Raw genomic sequence first — 23,100 nt, 5'->3', positions numbered from 1 at the left:
GTGTTTCAGTGTGCTCTTATCTTTAACATATCTCACTCTGCTAAGGTGAGATTGTATCTCTGCGCTTATCAAAGAGCGTCGAGTCAGTTCGTCTGTGTGTGTTCATCTGAGCCCAGCGTTCACTGAGAGAAGAGAAAGGTCCCATCGCTCATCTAAGTGACCTCTTCAGATGAGTGATGAAACGTTTCTCTGTCAATAAACGTTGAACCGAGTCAACTTCCTCTTGATTTTCTTACCTGGGGTTATTGAGCGTGCATAAAGGCGTCTCTGCGCTTACTTGTATTTCCATGGCAGCTGACTGGTTAGAGGGCGGCACGGTGGCGCAGTGGTTAGCGCGGTGGCCTCACAGCAAGAAGGCCCTGGGTTCGAGCCCCGGGGTAGTCCAACCTTGGGGGTCGTCCCGGGGTCGTCCTCTGTGTGGAGTTTGCATGTTCTCCCCGTGTCTGCGTGGGTTTCCTCCCACAGTCCAACAACATGTACGTAGGTCGGATGAATCGGCTGTACTAAAGTGTGTGTGTGTCTGTGTGATGGCCTGGCGGCCTGTCCAGGGTGTCTCCCTGCCTGCCGCCCAATGACTGCTGGGATAGGCTCCCAGCATCCCTGAGTGCAGGATAAGCGGTTCGGGTAATGGATGGATGACTGGTTAGAGCTGGGCGATAAATGGGATTCACCAGTTAATCGAATTCATGGTTTAGAACAGGGGTCAGGAACCTTTTTGACTGGGAGAGCCATAAAAGCTAAATATTTCTAAATATATTTCATTGAGAGCCATATAGTATTTTTAACGTATAATAAATTAAATATGTCTTACTTTTAATGTGACTTCTGGTGCTGCATGGTTTTGCTGATGGCCTTGTAGTCTGGTTCATACGTGGTGAGGTTGAGCTTCATGCAGGCGTTGAGGCTTCCATCAGTTAAACTGAGCGTAGGTTGGTCTTAATGTTCCTCATATGCGAGAAAGACTGCTCACATGCATATGTAGAGCCAAACATGGTCAATACGGCAATACTCACACGCTGCATTGTGTGGTATGTCACAGGAAGCTCGTTCCAAGTTTTAAGAATCAGCTGGTCTTCAGGTTGAAGATTTTTCATTTCTGTCCACTTGTGTTCCCTCGCCAGCTCTGCTCGCTGTCACGCAAGACTTTCCAACTCTCCATTAAGTGACTTGAACTTGCTCATCCACATGTCTGATGCCTTCAGGTCAGCAACATCCAGCTCAAAGTCTCCGATAGAGACCCCGGGGATGCATGTCAGGTCGATTTTGTCCACTGCACACTCACGTGGATGAGTGATGAACTTGAAAAGACCAGTGCGCGCACGAAATTCTCCAAAACGTGCTTTGAATGACTGCAGGAGATTGAACGTAAAGCCAGCTAGCTGCTGGAGATCCAGATGTTGAGTGGAGTCACTTGCTAAGCATGCATCTCTAAATTGTTGCAGTCTTTCAAAGTGCAGAAGACGACCTGTTTCAATGTCCCTGAAAAAGACTTCCAGCTTGCTTTCAAATGCAAACACTGCTTGTTGAAGGGATGAGATTGTATTTCCAATACCTTGCATTTTCACATCGAGCTGGTTCAGATGGCCAGTTATGTCCACGAGATAGTGAAACTGCAGGAGCCAGTCAGTGTTGTCTAGCTCAGGATGCTCGACGCCTTTCATTTCAAGAAAAGTCCGGATTTCACTCAGGCAAGCTGCAAAACGGCTGAGCACCTTCCCCCTTGACAACCAACGCACGTTGCTGTGTAAAAGCAGACCGGGATAATGATTCCCAACTTCTTCTAACAGAGCTTTAAACTGGCGATCATTTAAAGCTCGGGCAACAATAAAGTTGATCACTCGAATGACCAGCGACATCACCTCGCCAAGCTCCTGGCCACACGTCTGAGCGCAAAGCGCCTCCTGGTGCAGGATGCCATGAAAACTTAGGATGGCTCTCTTTTCATGTTCACGGAGAAGCGCTACAAATCCTTTGTTCTTCCCCAACATACAGGGTGCGCCATCAGTACAGACAGAAATAAGTTTATCCATCGGTAGTTTTTTTTCTTTAGCAAACTCCATGAAAGACATGAATAAATCCTCTCCTCTTGTTGTCCCTTTCATTGGCAAAACAGCCAAGCTTTCCTCACGCAGTGTGTCACCTGCAGCATACCTGGCAATGATGCTGCACTGAGAAAGATGGCTAACGTCTGTCGACTCATCTAACGCGAGAGAAAAGTATGTCCCGGCGTTTATGTCCTTAATTTGTGTTTCCTCGACTTGATTTGCCATCATGATGCTACGACCGTGCACAGTTCTTGCTGACAGGGGCATGTCTTTTATTCGTTTGATTATCTTGTCTTTATTTGGGAAGTCATCAAACAGTTCATTGGCCACATCAAGCATGAATGTTTTGGCATGCTCGCCACTGTGAATGGCTTTCCATTCCTTACTATTGCCAAAGCCCCCGCAAAGCTAGCGGAATTCCCGTCACCTTGCTTGGTCCACACACGTGGTTGCCGCTGACTCGTCTGCACTCTCCGCTGTAGCTCCTCGCATGCCCTTTTCCTGCTGCCCCCCCCCCCCGCTGGAGATTTCCATGCAAATGAAGCATGGTGCGTATCGAAGTGCCGCTTTATATTTGACCGTTTCATCGATGCAATGTTATCATTGCATATGAGACATACCGCAGATCCTGCTCTCTCCACAAATGCAGATTCCTCTGTGCACCCAGCCTGGAATGCACGGTAATCATCGTCTTTTTTTCTTTTCGCCATCTTTTCCCTTACAAGGGTTGAAGCGGATAAACTAGTTGACTATCTGATAAAATTGATTTCTTCACCTTTACAATGACCCGGACATGCTCGCGAGCCATTGGTTCCCGACCCGACCCACGGGACCCGTGAAATTTATCTTCAAAACTAATTTCTGTTTACTTTAAAATGACACAGTATTATTAAGAAATATCACAAGTATTTTAAAATCGGTTCCAAACTGATTTTTTTTTTTCAACTCAAAATTGTCTGGGAGCCATATGCGTCACCGGAAGAGCCATATATGGCTCGCGAGCCATAGGTTCCCGACCGCTGGTTTAGAACGATGCTTAAAAATGAAAATCGATGTTCACGTTAACTCGGGTGATTACGGTACGGAACCGCCGCTACTTCCTGGCTTCCGTAGTTTATATTAACCCCGCCCCCTCGAGTATTCCCCTCTGAGACGGATCAAAATGGCGGCGTGAAAAGCGAGGAGTCCGTTCTCGGTCGTCTGGCAGTGGTTCGGTTTTGCAGCGTCCGACCTTGAGCAAACCGGCGTCCGCTGTACAGTCTGTCTAAAGTCTGCGGCGGGCAGCCGGTTCCTCCCAGCGTCCCGAACAGAAGCCGGAGACACGCAGGCAGCCGAGCGGGAGAAGTGTGCGGGGCTCGCCGAGGCGCACGACACAGCGGCAACCCTGAAACAGCCGCTAATACGCGGGTGACGTGACCGGAAGTAGCGTCCCTTAAGAGGAAGCGGTGCGGCGGGACGGCGTTACAGATGCGCCGGTGTTGGACACCGCCAGAGGTTTGCCTTAGTTATGCCATTTAACCTGTTTTTCTGGACTTAAGCCTGTTAGGGATTTTAAGTTCCTGTTATAAGCTGTCGCCACAGTAGATGCCTTGAGCTCTTATTTTGAAGGCTGAAGAGAGAGCGGAAGTGCTGTACGCGGTGTTGTTGCTGTGGAGTTCTGTTGGGGGAAGAATCCAAATAAGGTGAACTACTAATAAGACACGTTAGCCCCTAGCCAACGGGTCTGACCCTTTAGCCGAGCGGTTAGTGACGTCGCCTTGTGGTGCAGTACCACCCCGTATCGAATCCCGCACCGGGCAAGAAAATAACCGGTTACATTGTAATCGCCCAGCCCGGTGACTGGTTTGATGATTGTATTGAGGCTTTGTACATAACGTCGCAACCGGTTGGATGATTTTATAATCTCTTAATTTTATGGGCAAAGCGGCGTAATCTGTAATATTCTGCCCATACCGCTTATTTTCATTTATGTGGCGGTTTTGTCGACGGTGGTTGAATACCGGTCAAAATGAAACAGAAACAGTACATCACCTTAATGTGGATGCTGAATAAACCCAGAATAAAGCGGTCAAAAGGAAACCAGCATCCTGTCTGATAAAGGGATGGGGGGTCGCACCAATTTTTGCACATCAGCCTCCCTTTCTAAAACCTGCCGCCCGGTGAACTTCTCAGCTTCCATAAACCCTGTCTCAGGCACACCCTTAGTTCAGTTGTTGCTCCTCATTTACTCATTTACATTTTTATTTTCCAGTAGCGATCTGGATGTTTGCCCATTTTTTTCCCGTCAAAGGAAAATTAAATGCCAAGGCTTTTAAGGCCGTGTGAGATGCATTTACCTGGCCACCTGTCAGCAGCAGAAAAAGCGGGAGGGGGAGTTGTTTGTTGTTGCCAGTGTGAACGTGAAGGGTAATTGACAAGGAGGATCTTTCCGAAAGGTATTTCGCCCATGTTCTTTGTGTTGTCGCCCCCATCTGCCTCCTCCGTCGACGTGCTGTGCATAGAAATGCCGTCCTGCCACAGGACAGTGTCTCCTCCCTAACTTCATCTCAACTAACTTGCCTAAGTGATTGGAAAGACACTCAAGGTACTGACGCAGAAGAGCCGTATGTCACATGTGAAGGTTTCATTATACCTCCCTTTTCTCCCTTTCGCTACCGTCTCTCTCCTCCTCTCTCTCACTCTTAGTCACGGCTGATTGCCTTCAGCCATAAGGTCCATCCGTGCCCACCATGGCTGTGCCCTCTCCATCAATGCAATTACCAAGGTGCTCTCACGACACGACATTAAGATGGTGATTATGTGTTGTGTGTGTGTGTGTGTGTGTGTGTGTGTGTGTGTGTGTGTGTTTATCTGTGCACTGTACAGTATATATTACCTCCTTTCTGGTTAGGTTTCACTGAGTTTCCTCCGTATCACAGTTGTGCCAAATATAGGCTGCTAGAATAAACTGGCTTTCAGAGGTGTGTAGATCTGGAGAAGTAGTTTGTGTTGTAAAAGGATTTAAAAGATCCGTGCGCAGTTGAAAATACATACAGGAAGCGCCCAGAGGCAAAGAACAACACCACTTGTTAAATGTAATTTAACATGATACTATAGCGCAGTGAGGCGGCACAGTGGTGCAGTGGTTAGCGCGGTCGCCTTACAACAAGAAGGTCCTGGGTTCGAGCCCAGGGTAGTCCAACCTTGGGGGGGGGGCTGTCATCCCGGGTCATCCTCTGTGTGGAGTTTGCATGTTCTCCCCATGTCTGCATGGGTTTCCTCCGGGTGTTCGGTTTCCTCCCACAGTCCAAAGACATGAAGGTCAGGTGACTCAGCCATATGAAATTGTCCCTAGGTATGAATGTGTGTGTGTGTGATTGCCTGGCGGCCTGTCCAGGGTGTCTCCCCACCTGCCACCCAATGACTGCTGGGATAGGCTCCAGCATCCCCACAACCCTGGGAGCAGGATAGGTGGTTGGGATAATGGATGGATGGCTGGACCGTAGCGCAGAAGAACAAGTGTCAACAAGGCATCATCAATGTCCTGCCAAATGCTAAGAAAATAACCTTGTGTAGAAAAAAGGAGTAGGCTATAAGATATACTTTATTAATTCCTGTTGGGAAATTCATCCTTGGCATTTAACCCATCCTAGCCATGTAGCTAGGAGCAGTGTGTAGCCGCCGTACAGCGCCCAGGCACCAACTCCAGTTCTTTCCATTGCCTCAGTCAGGGGCACAGACAGGAGTATTAACCCTAACATGCATGTCTTTTTGACGGTGGGAGGAAACCGGAGTACCCGGGAGAAAACCCACGCAGACACGGGGAGAACATGCAAACTCCACACAGAAAGGACCTGGGGCGGCTTGGGGTTCGAACCCAGGACCTTCTTGCTGTGAGGCAACAGTGCTAACCACTGGGCCACCATGCCGCCCTATATTGACTTCAGGTGTTGGAGTTAGGTTATCAGTTAAGTTGTTTATTGATTATTTATTGACAGTACATCCTATATAATCACTAGTCACATTTGAACTACAAAAAAGATCCTTTAGGGAAAGTTCTGTAGGTAAATAAACACTGCTATGTCATCATGTTAAATCAAATTTATTAAGCATTTTTCCGCTTTGCCTCTGAACGTTTTCCAAGCATGTTGTCACCAGCGTGCAGCTCTTTATTTATCATTTTGCTAGATTTCTGTGCACGCCCTGTATACACGGGCAGATTTCAGAGGATGGCCGTGGCGTCACTCAGCCAGGCATTGTTCTGGTCATTTGGCTGGCGTGGCTCTCTTTAGGAGGCTTCATGCCAACACTTACAAATGGCACCTTGAATGTAAACTAAGGACGGATTAGCCCTGCATTGTCGCCGCCGGCCAGACATGGTCATTTCTGAGTCGGAAACAGGGTGCGAAAGTGAACGCGAGCGATAGTTCTCCACAGATGTAGGCCAAGTTATGGAAATAAATTGGCTTTCATTTCCCTGTAGAGAATGTGATGAGCAGCGGCTGAACGGCTGACTAATCCTCCCAGAGTCACTGCCAAGGCCTTTGAACAGGTAGACATCATTGTTCCATCTATTTATGCCTCCTCGCTTTTTGACACATGCACATATGAGCCCAACCCCCCCCCTCCTCCTGGCACACAATAACTCATAAACTGTGTTCTGCGCTGATTATCCAGGGTGACAAAAGCAATTGTTCAGCTACACTAAATCTGTGGGGATTAATGCCTGGATTAATGCGTGTGTGTATGCGTATTTGTGTGTGTATGAATTTGTTTGTGTGTGTGTGTCTGTGTATTTCTGTGCTTTTGTGAGCATGTGTGCCTGTTTGTCTGTGTTTGTGTTCTGTATGTGTGTATGCATATTTGTGTGTGTGCATATGTATGAACTTGTGTGTGTGTGTGTGTGTGTGGTATGTGTGAGTGTGCTAGTGCTAGTTTGTGTGTATGTGTTTATGCATGTGTGTGTGTGTGCAAGTATGCGCCCAGCTATACCTCCCCTCCTCTCTCCTCTCCACAGCTAAACTAAACTGTCTTGTTGAAAAGAACACGTGGACTCGAGCAACTAGTCAGACTGCGGCATAGAAAGTTGTTCTCAGTGTTCCTCCGACGGCCGCTGTGAGGACGCTCTTTCTAAAGCTTACTTGCCATTAGGTTGTCTCTGAAAGGATAATTCCAGTTTTTTTACAGCCTTAGTCTTATGCGCGATAGCAAAAACTACAAGTATATTAGTTACGATATCGTTTTACTCACCGGCTCCATTTTGGAGATTTTGGACATGGGACCACTGCTGGACTCAATTTTTTTTCCTTTTCCCCCCAATTGTACTTGGCCAATTACCCTATTTTCTGAGCCATCCTAGTCGCTGCTCCACCCCCTCTGCCGAGCTTGGGAGGGCTGCAGACTACCACATGCCTCCGCTGATACATGGGGAGTCGCCAGTCGCTTCTTTTCACCTGACAGTGAGGCGTTTCACCTGGAAGACATAGTGCATGGGAAGATCATGCTATTCCCCCCCAGTCCCCCCCCCCACGAACAGGCACCCCAACTGGCCAGAGGAGGTGCTAGTGCAGCGACCAGGACACATACCCACATCCGGCTTCCCACCCGCAGAAACCGTGTCTGCAGGGACGCCCAACCAAGCTGGAGGCAACACAGGGATTCAGACCGGCGATCCCCGTGTTGGCAGGCAATGGAATAGACCGCCGTACCACCCGGACACTCCCTGGACTCAACTTCACATGTTTCAACAGGTCCAATTTAACCCAATTATCTAAACCACATATTTGGGAGTGAAAACAAAAGTGCAAATTAAAATTTTTCACCCAAAATGTCCAGTATGATCAATGGTGTTATCATTGCTGATCTACTTCCTGGTTCAACCTGCAGGAAGTAGCAGCCTATACTTACCGTAGGTAGTAGTAACCATCCATAAACTAGCCGGCCAGCACAATAGAGAGGTCATAGATGATGGACAGTCATGGACACAGTCTGACCGAGACACTAGGGGGGTTTGTTGTTTAAAGGACACGTTTAACACTCCTATTCATTTGTCCCATAAGACACCATTGTGAAGCTGATTCCAGCGGTGGTCCAGTGTCCAGAATCTACTAAATGAAGCCGGTGAGTGACATCATAACCAATATGCACAATTGCAAAAACGAAATAAGACCCAGGTTGTAAAAAAAAGAAAGAAAAGAAAAACAGAATCATCCTTTAGCCCAGTGTTGCCCCGATGATGACACCATGTAGCGCCTCTCTAGGGCGGCGAACAGGGATTGCAGACTCTGGTTGGTATGTGGGAGAGATGTAGGAAGTGTCCGTCACCAAACCGAGAGTCAACTTTTCTTCCCCGGACTTCTTTGGGGGATTACCCGTGCTGAGGAAGGATTAATGCTGCCATGTGCCACACTGACAGCACCGGCACTGAGAAGAGCATAAAAACCAAGTCACAGCTTAACGTCGCTAATAGATTTCAGTAAAGCCCTCATCCCTTCTAAGGTTGGCTGATGGCAATATTAATTCAATTTCGTCACCCATCTCTTGAGCAGCCGCCGCTCCACCGTCGAGGACATGGTCTGCACTGCTCAGTATGCGGGACTCCTCAACAGAGTTCACCAGCCTCATTTCATAAGGAGACAGTCTGAAATATGTTTTAATTTTATTAACATTGAATTAACATTGCATAATTGACCTGCCCTTAAACAGAGGCTCATATAGCATCATTTCATTTCCAGCCAGTATGCGGCCAATATGGACTCCGGCAGTTGGCAAAGGCAGAAGAGTCACTGAATACATTGCTTTGCCACGGTTAGCAAACCATGTTGGATGTCCCGTCGTGAAATCATTTGAGTAGCGTAGGGCAACTGGGTCATGACCGTGATACAGTATTCATGGACAATATCCTTCAGTCCCACACATGAAGGACACTTAAACATGACGCGCTACATGGGTGGGTCGATCACGTTTCTCTGCAGAGAAACGAGCACCCACGCCATGTCCTGTAAATAGGGCGTAACCTCAATATCCTCACGCAGTTTGCAATAGAGTGGCAATCTATACTGGAAATATGACATTAAATGTACATGAGGTGTTCAGATGTGGAGAGAAGAGAGGGATACCGTCAATACATTCACCTTCTCAGTAAAGGACTACCTAGAGTTTATTTCACAAGGCCATATATCCATGATATAGAGGGGGAAAAATCACTCCTTCGATATGAAAAATTTGTTCAAATGCCATCGTGTTTCAAGAATTGAATCTATTTTCTACCCATTATTTTTTATCTCCGCCAGGCGGTAGCCCTGAGGGCATATTGTGTTTGGTCTTGTGTGCGTGTGTGTGTGTGTCTGTGTCCGCATACTACTTTTGGGCCCATCAGCTTAATATTTTTTGTGATCAGTTTTGAGTCCCTGTTAAAGGTTTTGTTTTTTATTTAAAGAGTTGTTCCTTATCCGGTGCGAAGGTCTAAGGGCAGGATGTTGTGTTGCTGTAAAGCCCCTTGAGGCAAATTTGTAATATGTGATACTGGGCTTTACAAATCAAATTGATGTGACTATGATCAAGAACCTCTCATGGTTGCGGTGATTCAAAAACTTTGAAAAACGTCTGTTTTTGCTATCGCTGCTCCCTCTCCTCATTCACTCTCTAGCTTGCTCGACCAACGCTGCTCTTTGTGACTGCCCAATCTGAGTCACCTGTGGATGTGAGTCACCCATGCAGATGCATGAGCACGGCTGACTTAGATCAGGCAGCAACAGCGTCAAAACATTGTATTTAGGTATGGGGGGCCAAGAAGGTGGCGGTGTAGGAGGGCGTGTGTTTTTGGCTCTGTCGGGTAACTCGGAAGGTTTGGGATTAAACAACTGATGCAACTTTACATTTTAATAATATAGCTGCAGGCTGCAATGAATGGGGTCCAAGCAGCATGAGGACTTATTGAGCTTTGATGCTTATTGAAGAGTTAATGAATTCTGAAATTTGTGATCATAAGCGTCAGCTGGGAAACAAAGCCTAGGAACTCTCAGAATTTCAAACCACAGGATCAGTATTCACAAGGAGGGCTTGAACCCAGGACCTTTGTGTCTTCAGGTGAGGTGACTTAACACTGAGCCATTGAGAACATGGCTTGTCACACGGTGAGGAATACAAGTAGGACTTGCTCGCCTAGGACTTGCAGGTGGCTAGTAGACTGCACCACTGAGGAGCCATGGTTTTTCACCAACCTACTCACAACTTGAGGCAATGACATCACATGAGCAAAACTCTGGTAGTTTTATCTGTTTAAACTTAAAACACTTACAGCAGTCAAAATGTTGGTGATAGAATTCTGAAAAATATCACCATTCTGCTAGTTTCGGGTGTATTGTCAAATACTCTGAAGTTTGGTCAAACATTTGGTGAAGTAGAAAATGTTGTGCATACAGTAATAACAGTAAGATTGAATGTCACTGCGGACTCATCGTTTGACATATCTGCACACCATTTGAACTGTGATATCTGGTATCTAAAGACTGTCTGTGTCGATTCTGGTAACAATGGAATAAAGACTTGTGGAGATATAGATGTTAACTGATTTTGCATCCATCCATTATCTGAACCGCTTATTCTGCTCTCAAGGTCGCAGGGATGCTGGAGCCTATCCCAGCAGTCATTGGGTGGCAGGTGGGGAGACACCCTTGACAGGCCGCCAGGCCATCACTGACAGGGTCGGACCCTTCAGTTGACTGGTTAGTGCAGTCACCCACCGTGCGGGCAACCCAGGCTCACTTCCTGGCTGCGGCAGATTCCCGGCTGCCCCCTGAATTCGCTATATTTTAATTTTGTATACTTCGAAAAATATAGTGTGATGGACTTCTGAATTGACCATAAGTTGCAGTGAGGATTTTGTTTTCCATTAGTGGAGGTGCTGAAGAAATTTCAGCTCTGTAGGACGTACAGGTGATTTTTTTTATTCTTTGACATTTGGAACTTGAAATATCTACAAATTTAGATTTGTTGCAACAAGCCACGCCTACTTGAATCAGTCATAACCAAATTTTATGCATCTACCAAGTCATGAACCTAGATCATGCAAACCGAATTTCGTACAAATCCATCCAGCAGATGACGAGATAAAAACTTTTTGCCTTTGTGGTGCCCCCTAGAGGTGAAGCATAATGTGCTTTAATAAGCAGGCTGATTGAAAAATCAATATCTCAGCATGTTAACAAGTTAATGCATATTTTAGAAAATCCACTATTTTGATAAAAATGTATTTGCTTGTGTAATGGAAATAGAGTGACCTGTTGAAATGTCTTTAACAATTTAAGATCAGTGAAATATGTAGATGACCCTGACTAAATTTCGGGACGATTGGTGCGGCAGTTTTGGACAAAATGTCAAAAATAGGATTTTGAGAAAAGTTGCAAAATTTGAAATTTTTAGAGCAGAAGACCATTTCTGCAAAGATGCAGATGACTTGAGAGATTAAAAGGATCAATTATTATGACGCTAGGCCAAGCCGTTATCGAGGTAATTGCAAACACATAAACTTGATTATTGCAGGGCCACCTTGAGGTGTAATTTTATGTTCCCCAGTAGTGGGTGGAAGTTGCAACTGAACCTGCCGGTTTTTGTGTTTTTTCGTTTTAACAGTTTTTGCTGCTCAAACACTTTTAGCGGAGAAACATTGTAAGAAGAAGGGAAAGAAAGAATGAGAACAAAAATAATAGGGCTCCAGCAGCTCCGCTGCTTGGACCCCTAATGAGGCAACGCTCAAGTGACAACTTTTACATGTTGCGCTTGAACAAATTTGAATGGTAAAAAGAAGAGGCAGAAAAGTTTTGACCAGGACACTGGAGGAAGCTGATGGCCTTAACCACACATGCCACATGAGGCCGGAGCTTGCGACAACCCTGTAGCCACGCGGAATTTGAATAAAATTCACGGGCAAGAGTTAATAGAAGATGTGAACTGGTTCGAAGGTAACCCAGACTTCCAGTCTGGTGGCTTTGCATTTCCACTTCCAGATACTCCTTTGAAAACTCCCAACAAAAAAGGCAAAGCGTAGCAGCAGAGAAAATGCTGAAATTCGAGGAGCAATCTGTGTGCCATTTGAAAAACATGAGACTTTCCAGAAAATCTCTGCCGTAGAAAAAACCATCTTCAGAACATTTTGGGAAACCAACATTGACAGTCCGGCAGCTTACTTTGGATGTTAATCAACAGGGGGGAAAAACCCGAGCGGAAGGCATGAAAAATGAGATTAATAAATTATGAGCAGAAAATAAGACTCTGAAGGCAGATATCGCCGACTGTCAGCGTTATAGCCGACGGTGGTCCCCGAAGATTCATGGCGTGAGGAAGGGAGATGAAGAAGACATCAGGAGCTGGATCATTGATATTCGAGGGAAAACGGCTCCCAAAAATTCATGACAGTCTGAAGGAGGGGGTAAAACATCAATCCATCGCGTAGGGCAACGACGACAAGACGGCTCAAGTAGATCAACCATTGTCCTGTTTGCAGTGCGTCATCATCGTGATGCTGTCTGGAAGGAGGCGAAAGGCTCCAGGTTCTTCTTGACAACAAACCAAGGATCACAGAAGCACCGTCCCCAGAGGACAAAGCAGCAAGAGAGAAGCTTTGGCCCTGAGTGAAGGAAGCTAGGGAAGAGGGGAAGAAGGCCTCTTTCCACGGACCTCTTTTCTTCATAAACGGAGAAAAGATTTGACTGCTCAGAGGTAACTTAAGTACTCAGAGTAAGAACTCAGTGTCATGCAAGCTCATCAATGTTTATTTATTCATATATATTTTAATTTTTTTTTTCAAGTTGGCTGTTTTACAGGAGTTCAACTTACACCTTATCGACTTGGTTAACTGTGAAACCAAGCCAGCATGTTTATTTGTGAACATTTTATTTTTTTGTATCTTCAAGTTGAACCGTATGAGGCTATTCCAAGAGCTGTAGCCACAGACATAAGAAAAGTGAAGAGAATAGACTTCCCCCTTTTCAAGTGCAAACCACATATTCGAAAAGAGTCACTCATTGGTCAAATCTTTCTTTTTGCTTCAGCAAAAGGCTATATAAAACTAACCTCAGGGCTATACTCCTGGACAGTTAGTTGTTTATACAAGCAGAGCTACATGTGATTAACTCAAGACTATATTTATGGGCAAAATTCTATTTTAAGGAGGACCTGCACAAATTGCTTATTTTCAAACACATGCAATAATTTTTTTTTCTCCTTTCATTTATTTATTGCCTTATTCTTTCTCTTATTGCCTTTTCTTATTTTACTTATTACGTGGCAGTGAAACTAATCAGACTTGCAATTTTATTAGATTCAGGCTGCAACTTCATCAGATGGTCATGTTTTTGATTTTTGATTTTTGATCTACTCCCTGGTTCCTCTCTAGTGAAGTAGGCTACATCTTAAGTTTTACTTTAATCATGGAGTAGCCAGTGTTGTAGCCGTTGGAGGGGTGGAAACCTACTGAGCCCCTGTCAGCGTGCGTAGTTATAAAACCCCTGATCCTCTTATTTCATAGCTTCTGCCTAGATTAAAACCTGAATTGTTCCTGTTTTGATTCCACAATAGTTTGGGCTGCACAACAACTTTGTTACTCTGTTACTTTGTGTCTCCGTTATTGTGTTGAGGCAGTTCACATGGTTGTTAATCACCACCTCGTTCTCAGTGGAACTCTTTCAGCACCTTTCAAGGTTTTTTTTTTGGTGTTCAGTTGGTTTACAAGTAAGCTTCTTTTTCTGAAGTCTTATTTTTCTTGGATTTTACATGTAATTCTCTTAATGTCATGTCTTTAAATGTCAGGGGTATTAGGGATATTACTAAGAGGAAAGTGGCCTTTTTGTTATGCAACAGAACCGAGGCTGATTTCATTTTACTTCAGGAAACACCGTCAACCTCTCTACAAAGGAATTCACCTGGTGTAATAGAAGACCAAGTGTAAAGTCAAGAACTGATCTATTTTTAACTTTTCCCTCTCCCCTTCCATTTGTGAAAGAAGCTATCCATTTTTATGCTCCATTATCGGACCATAAGCAAATAATTTTGAACTTGGGTGCTACCCGGGAGACCTCTGGTATGTGAGGGTAGTGGAAATTCAACAGTTCTCTTTTGAGTGATGACTTTATTCACTGACACTGTTAAAAAACTGGCAGAGGAAATCCTCAGTGATGGTTTAAAGAATGACCATAGGAAAAAATGGGAATTCTTTAAATATAAGGTCAGATGTGTTGCTATTAAGAGAAGTAAGGAACCAAAGAAAAAATTAACTTGATGCACAGACTTGACCTTGTACTGACAAAAGAATATATAACTCTGGAAGAAGAACTTGAACTGAAGGACATCAGATTTATTCAGCGTTTCGTTAGGTCTAGAGGACGAGGAAAGGAACACGGATTACTTTTTTGCTCTCGAGAAAAGACGCGTTAAAAGGAAATCGTTACTGTCCTTAATAACGTTATAAAGGAACAACTTCCTCTAGATTGCGGTCAAAACAGGAAGTGTTGCACATTCTTGTCGCTGCCCGATCTGAGTCAACCGTAGGTGTGAGTCGTACATGTGCGAGCTTCAACGGTTTACCCAGCTTTATTATATTATGAAAATAAAGACGGGGTTAGGGTTAGACCAAAATGGTGGCATAGCAAACCTTTTCTTTTTGGGAAGTGCAAGTTCATGTCGGACTTTTTCCCCATATTTACCGCTCAGTCGACTCGGGCGCTGCGCAAAAGTCTTATAATGGCAGGAAAAACACTGGTTTTTCTGTCTGTGTGTGTGTGTGTGTGTGTGTGTGTGTGTGTGTGTGTGTGTCTGTCTGCTGCTAATCTCCCATGCTACTGGGCCTGTCAGCCTAATAATGTTCATGTACAGTTATGACTGTATGATCAAGGACCCCTCGTAGTTGCGGTGATTTAAATATTTTTTTCTGCATTTCCCCCCCTTTTTCTCCCCAATTGTACCAATTACCCCACTCTTCTGAGCCGTCCCGGTCGCTGCTCCACCCCCTCCGCCGATCCGGGGAGGGCCGCAGACTACCACATGCCTCCTCCCATACACGTGGAGTCACCAGCCGCTTCTTTTCACCTGACAGTGAGGAGTTTCACCAGGGGGACGTAGCGCGTGGGAGGATCACGCTATCCCCCCCCAGTTCCCCCTCCCCTCTGAACAGGCGCCCCGACCGACCACAGGAGGCGCTAGTGCGGCGACCAGAACACGCACCCACATCCGGCTTCCCACCCACAGATGCAGCCAATTGTGTCTGTAGGGACGCCCGACCAAGCCGGAGGTAACACGGGGATTCGAACCCCCTTTCCAATGTTGGTAGGCAACGGACTAGACCGCTATGCTACCCGGACGCCCCGTTGCGGTGATTTAAAACCTTTGAAAAACTCATTTTATACCGCAGTTGAGTGCTAACTCCTCAGCTGGTTTGTCAGCTTAGCCCGAGCACCAGAGGAGAGGAGATCCACCCGGTGGGGATCTGGACTCTACCGAGTACACTCTCCCAGTTATCAATGTTCTGCTTTCGGTCATTCTCTCATAAGTGTCTTTTTCAAAGATTTCCTCGTGGAATCGCGTTCTTCAGTCGACTTGAACACGTTATTTGTTCTGGATGATATTTAAATCTGTCGTCAGCATGCTGACTGATGACCTGTAACACACCGTGTCAGTAAATTCAGTCGGTTCGTAGGTTGTCCCCTTTATCTCTAGTTATCTTTACAACGCTTTACATCATCAGTCCTCTCTCTCTCCCCCTTTCTCCCTTTCTGTCCGTCCGTCTCTCTCTCCTCTCTCACGCTCCCTCACGTCTCTCTCCCAGAAGTTAATTTAGCTCTCCATTTTCTTCCTATTTTCTCTCCATCTACAGTGCAAGGTTGTAGAAAGACTATTCCGTAAAATGGATGTCTGTTTAACATCTCAGGAGTTAATTAACTCGGCTGGTATACTTCTCTTCTGTGCATGCACTGCAGCGCCTCACAGATCTGCATGGGAAATGTGCACGAAGGCGCACACACACACACACACACACACACAAACGCACACAAACGCGCACAAAAACTCCAAAAATCTACCCCGGGAGCAGATTTGAATGTGACTGTATACTAGACCGTATCCTATTCTGCCGCTCCACACATCTTCCCGTACCACCTCCACCCAAACCAGGATATATTACAATTAATTGATTTAAGAGTTTCTGCTCGCTGCTCGGTAGCCCCGGGGGCACGTGAAGACACAGCGGGGGACTCTCATCTTCCCTCTGCGTGTTTTGGTGAAGCGAGAGACAAAAGTCCTACGATGTTTTTCCCTTTTCCTTTTTCTTTAAGCGAGAGCGCGAGGGAGGATGAAGAGCGGGGACACATAAATCCCAGCGATTTGAGCTCGAGTCTTTTTAATGTACGCAAGGAACAACATGATGCGTGGCTTAATTGCATTTCACAGAGGGTCGTTAGATTTCATAGAGGCTTCCCGGTAATGAATAGATAAACACTCTCGGTGGAGCCCGTACTTCTGAAAAGTTAATATAGAAATTCCCCTCCACCGCCCCGGCAGAATGAGAATTAGCTGCGTGCCTCCCGGTAGGGCTCCGCCGCTGATGGAGCACGAGTCCCTCAAGGCTCAGAGACTGGCGGATTTACAGCGTGTTCCGATTCTCCACGCAGCTCCCGGGAATACTAATTTAGGAAAAGAAAGGAAAAAAAAGACCCTTTTGCCCTTTCGCCGTGTGATGTATTGACGTGTTGGAAAAGCAGCGAGGACACGTCGAGTAGATGTGAAGCACGGGCGCGGTCTGGCTTTGTTGTGGACAGCCGTCATTGTCTTGAGTTTGTAATTGGAAGGAGGTCAAGTATCGACCGCGCCTCTTCAGTTGAGTAGCTAAAGGTGCATCTTATTTACATCATGTCCTGACCCGACGCTTCATATAGATTATAATGGTCATAAAGTACAAAGGAAGATCTTTTAACATCTTACAACACCGTATGTGTATTTTACATGCACTCTTGAACATTTTTGGAGGACTCGGATGCATACGTGCACACACACACTAAACCACACAGATGGTGCTGCCCAAGATGAGACCGAAGGCCTTTACTTACCGAGACAGTTTTTTGTAGGCAATCCAATTTTTTGGTTTTGTTTTTTGGATTTTTGCCCCTTTTTCTCCCCAGTTGTACCTGTCCAGCTGACCCTTCGCTAAGGCCCACCCCCCTTTAGTTACTGTTGCTAAGGCCGTCAAGCTTTAACATTATTTTCCGGTTACTAAAAGTAATTACTTACCTTGGCGCAGACAAAGCTGTGCTTGTTGATCTTTGAGGGGTTCAACTGGACTTGAGGACGTCCACATAGCCTTATCCACAGCCTACACTTTTCAGGGTTTGATCTTGGTTTTGGAAAGGGAGAAAACGTACACCTCCTTCCAACCTCTCCGGGTAACGGGCGTCACTGTTGCAAGTGCCCCAGGCACAACGTTTAACCATAATTAGCTAAGAGTCCACAAAACCAGCTCGAAAATGAAGACAATCTGAAACTTTTGCATCGGGGTCAATGGAGCGCCGCCATGAAAGTGTCAGACCTCTGTCCTATGCTGTGCTGTGACTGGCCAGTCTGTGTTTTGGGGGTGTGGCTTAGCAAAGGGTCACTTACCCCGCTCCTCCGACCCGTCCTTGCTCCACCCCCTCTGCCGAGCCGGGGAGGGCTGCAGACTACCACATGCCTCCTCCAATACATGTGGAGTCGCCAGCCGCTTCTTTTCACCTGACAGTGGGGAGTTTCCCCAGGGGGACATAGTTCGTGGGAGGATCACGCTACTCCCCCAAGTTCCCCCTCCCCCCAGAACAGGCGCCCCGAGCCACCAGAGGAGGCGCTAGTGCAGCGACCAGGACACATGCACGCATCCGGCTTCCCACCCGCAGACGCAGCCAATTGTGTCTGTAGGGACGCCCGACCAATCCGGAGGTAACACAGGGATTCGAACTGGTGATCCCCGTGTTGGTAGGCAACAGAATAGACCGCCACGCTACTGTTGTTTAAATCCGTCATTGTGGTCCAACACATCTCACAAATCTCAGAGCTGATTGACGGATGTAACGCAAAACAAAAACGCACAAGACTGAAATCATTCCAAAAGCATCTATGACGGATGACATTTCCAGACTTGGTGTGTAAACTTAGTGGACATATCGTGGGGTTGTTTTTATTCTTCAAGCATTCGACATTTTCTGGCAAAAAAATACGGACTATGATGTGCAAAGGCCATAAAAGTCCATTTGTGACTCTGTGAGTGAGTCAGAAGCCAGGTTCATGAGATGCTTCATATCTAAAAGAAAACAATAAAGACGTTTTCCTATATTTCTGCTTGGATCACTGCCCAGTTTCTACTGCAGCTAACATTCCTCGCCTTAGTGAATCATCTGAATGAGTAAAGCTCCGGCACCAGCCTGGGGTCTTTATCCATGCTATCCAGCTTCCTATCCACTCCCATTAGCATTGTGGCTAATCAGTGTCTGGGCAGGGGCTGTAGAAGCAGCTTAATGGGTGGATGCAGATCAGGCAGTATTGATGGATGCTACAGGCTATTGCTTCGGACCATGATGGATGTTCGCAGACCAGGTGGACTTGGCCGGCAGCAGGTGGCTGGAAATGGATCAACAGCTGCCCAGAGTTCCTCTTGGCTGGGCACATTCTCCGTGGCTCTGTGTGAGCTGGTGACATTGGGACGCCATGGCAAGTAACCCATCCTCTAATGTGTGACCTGGTGTGAGGAGTGGGGGCTGGCTAGTGCAGTGGATATTAGGGGCATCTGTGCAGAAACGTTGATGAAAAATAATGTCAAGTCCTGCCAAGTCTCCCATCATCCTTGGTTACTGTTGCTAAGTGAGGCAAAACAGTAGCCTCAGAGAGTCTGGAAACCTGTTAATTTAATGACTTGACCGTTTATATTTAATTTGTGCCTCTCTTTCAAAAACGTTCTCTAATAGGAAACATCTCGGGCACAGTACACTGACTGAGTATTATATAGATTACAGCAAAAACCATAGATCATTTTCCTGACGTCTAACCGACATGCCTGCTAGCCAGGATGCTACAGCTGTCTGTCCTCCCCTCCACAGACTCACCTCTTGACTCAGTCTGTGACCACTGTTGGAGCCCGGGGTCACAGATACCTTCAAAATGTCGGCGGCGGGGCCTTCACTGTGCATGGGAGTGTTACAAACATCATAATAAAACATTCACGACGACATTTATACACACAACATATATTGATGGACTGAAGGATATTAGCAACGGTTGCTTGGACCGCGAGCCTTCTAGTTGAAACCAATCAACAGGCCAAGGAAGGGTTAAATGTCAAGGAAGAAGCGTGGCTAAGAATATGGATGGTAGACAAGCGGTGGTCAGTACGTGTGTTGTTCAAGCTACCCCCCTCCCTTCCAAATAAAACCTAAAGGTCCAAAAAAATGAACTAAAGCAATATTCAGTGAAACCAGGCAGCAGCTGCCGTAGGAACAAAATAAGCTCATAGTCCCTACCGTATGATGGTCTTAGACCTGAATATCTGTGATTTTGTGATCCTTCCACTAAGTTACAGCTTAGCACAGTCTTCTCACAGCAAGAAGGTTGCGGGTTCGATCCCCAGGCTAGTCCAACCGTAGGGGGGGTCGTCCTCTGTGGAGTTTGCATGTTCTCCCCGTGTCTGCGTGGGTTTCCTCCGGGTGCTCCGGTTTCCTCCCACAGTCCAAAGACATGTAGGTCAGGTGACTCAGCATTACTAAATTGTCCCTTGGTATGAATGTGTGTGTTTGTGTGTGTGGGGGTGGGGCTGTGATGGCCTGGCGGCCTGTCCAGGTTGTCTCCCCGCCTGCCACCCAATGCCTGCTGGGATAGGCTCTGGCGACCCTAGGAGCAGGATAGGTGGTTCAGATAATGGATGGATGGATAAAGTCTAGCACATCTGCAGCTGTAGTGGGCCAAAGGCCGGCTTGCAAAAGGCAGCCGATGTTTGGAATAGAGAGGACCCCCCCTCCCCCCTCCCCCACCCTTTTTCTTCAGTAGGTTGACTGCAGCCCTTGAGAGAAGGTGAACAATAGATAGAGAGAGATATAGTCGGCTTCATTGTTTTTCTCTCCTCCTCTATCTCTCTCTGGCCCGTAGGGGAAATCTGACTTTTAGACAGATGCAGATGAGGCTTAGGCTGCTTTCATTAGCAGACGGCAAAGTGTGGCTCCCGCGTCCCTCATCTCACTTCCTGTTCTACCCGTATCTCTTTGAGCTGGACTCGCACGTCGGGGACGTGTCACGGCAAATGTTAGCTACCGTGTACCCGGGCTGCCCCGGTCAGTTGACCTACCATCGTTGTTTATCCAGATTTACAGCGCCTGCCGTGAGCTCGACCTGAGCGCCGGGGTCCGTACCGGCGTCCGAGAAAGAGAGCGAGACAGGAAGAGAAAAGAGAGAGAGTGGACCGAAGTGAAAGGAGGGAAATGAGGACAGAATAGGTTGCGGTTTGCCTTCATTGAGCGTCACAGCCAGGAGCGGTAATGGAGAGAGACGATATCGACGGGCACAGCGGCGAGGTACAGTCGGAGGCACATTGGGATTCTGTATACGTGCGGGTGTGTGTTTTGGAGGAGAAAGAGGATATATAAGTGCACGCGTAATTTCTCCGGCTCCCTACAGAGCCGTTCTCGCCATTGAAGTTGGCCTGCACGCCATGCCACGAGACCGGGGCCGTGAGATCGAAGCTGGAGACGTGCTGGGAAACAGCATCGGATTGGGGTCAGACATCACAGACAGACAGACGTAGAGCAGCCAGAACCTGGCCAAGTGCTTTTAGAACCCCACAGATGGCCGCCATCTAGACCGCCGATGCTCCAAGTGTGTGTGTGTGTGTGTGTGTGTGTGCGCACGCATATCAATATGTGCATGTGTGCCTTGTGTATATGTGCTTGTGTGCACATGTGCAAATGTCTGTAAGTGTAGGTGCACACATACACCTACTTTGACCTACTATGAAGCTAACTATATCTCTCTCATTGCTCTCTCTCTCTCTCTCTCTCTCTCTCTCTCTCTCTCTCTCTCTCTCTCTCTCTCTCTCTCTCTCTCTCTCTCTCGCTATTGTTCACCCTTCCTCCTGTGCTGTAGTTAGCCTACTAAAAGGAGGGGAGTCTTTTGTTCCAAAAGAGTGGACCTTTTTATTCCAACAAAGGATACCTTATGAAAGACGGCCTTTGCCCTAACGAGGCTACGGATACACTATACAGTCATACACTATACATTCATACACTATACAGTCATACACTATACATTCATACACTATACAGTCATACGCTATACAGTCATACACTATACATTCATACACTATACAGTCATACGCTATACATTCATACACTATACAGTCATACACTATATAGTCATACACTATACATCCATACGCTATACAGTCATACACTATACATTCATACACTATACAGTCATACGCTATACATTCATACACTATACAGTCATACACTATATAGTCATACACTATACATCCATACACTATACAGTCATACACTATACAGTCATACGCTATACATTCATATGCTATACATTCATACACTATACATTCATACGCTATACATTCATACGCTATACATTCATACACCATACAGTCATACACTATACATTCATACACTATACATTCATACGCTATACAGTCATACACTATACATTCATACGCTATACATTCATACACCATACAGTCATACACCATACAGTCATACATTATACATTCATACACTATACATTCATACGCTATACAGTCATACGCTATACATTCATACGCTATACAGTCATACACTATACATTCATACACTATACATTCATACGCTATACAGTCATACGCTATACAGTCATACACTATACATTCATACGCTATACAGTCATACACTATACAGTCATACACTATACATTCATATGCTATACAGACATACACTATACATTCATACACTATACATTCATACGCTATACATTCATATGCTATACAGTCATACGCTATACATTCATACACCATACAGTCATACACTATACAGTCATACACTATACATTCATACACTATACATTCATACGCTATACAGTCATACACTATACATTCATACGCTATACAGTCATACGCTATACAGTCATACACTATACATTCATACGCTATACAGTCATACACTATACATTCATACGCTATACAGTCATACGCTATACAGTCATACACTATACATTCATAAACTATACAGTCATACACTATACATTCATAACTTGTGGTTTAATGGAAGGGTGCATATTTCAGGCTTAAAGACATTGATTGACAATTTAACTTAATTTGATAATGACAGTTTCCCTAGGTGTGAATGTGTGGGCCCTATGATGGACTGGCGGCCTGTCCAGGGTGTCTCCCTGCCTGCCGCCCGGTGACTGCTGGGCAGACTCCAGCATCCCCACGACCCTGCATAGGATAGGCGGTTTGGATAATGGATGGATGGAGCCATTGAGCGATTGAGTATGAGCTTATTTTGTGCGTAACGTCATTGCTGCTTGGTTTCATTGAATATACTTTAGTTGAGCTTTTTGGACCTTTCATTTTTGGGGGGTAGTAAGAAACCCCCGCCCCCCAATGCCGTACTTTGCTCTTGACTGTCTGTTTTTGCGGGGAGGGGGTTTGGATTTCCCCCCTTTTTTTCTCCCCAATTGTACTTGGCCAGTTACCCTATTTTCTCAGCCGTCCCGGTCGCTCCTCCACCCCCTCTGCCGATCCAGGGAGGGCTGCAGACTGCCACATGCCTCCTCCAATACATGTGGAGTTGCCAGCCACTTCTTTTCACCTGACAGTGAGGAGTTTCTCCAGGGGGACGTAGCACAAGGGAGGATTACGCTATTCCCCCCCGGTTCCCCCTCCCCCCTGAACAGTGGAGGCGCTAGTGCAGCGACCAGGACACATACCCACATCTTGCTTCCCACCCGCAGACACGGCCAATTGTGTCTGTAGGGACGCCTGACCAAGCCGGAGGTAACACGGGGGATTCGAACCGGTGATCCCCGTGTTGGTAGG

At 46.3% G+C, this 23,100-nt stretch overlaps 1 protein-coding gene across 1 annotated transcript in view; it reads left to right on the top strand.

Moving 5' to 3' along the window:
- Positions 1–23,100, top strand: part of LOC130108153 (potassium voltage-gated channel subfamily D member 3-like) — a 193,680-nt gene that overhangs the window by 10,511 nt on the left and 160,069 nt on the right. Inside the window, exon 4 of the mRNA XM_056275008.1 lies at positions 15,583–15,608. Within this exon, the coding sequence (XP_056130983.1) occupies positions 15,583–15,608 (26 nt within the window). The remainder of the gene's footprint in view (positions 1–15,582; positions 15,609–23,100) is intronic.

Source organism: Lampris incognitus, chromosome 2 (genome assembly GCF_029633865.1).
Source record: "Lampris incognitus isolate fLamInc1 chromosome 2, fLamInc1.hap2, whole genome shotgun sequence".
In the NCBI taxonomy this organism is placed as follows: domain Eukaryota; kingdom Metazoa; phylum Chordata; class Actinopteri; order Lampriformes; family Lampridae; genus Lampris; species Lampris incognitus.
The sequence above is the reverse complement of the archived record's forward strand: the minus strand, read 5'-3'. Positions and strand labels throughout refer to the sequence as shown.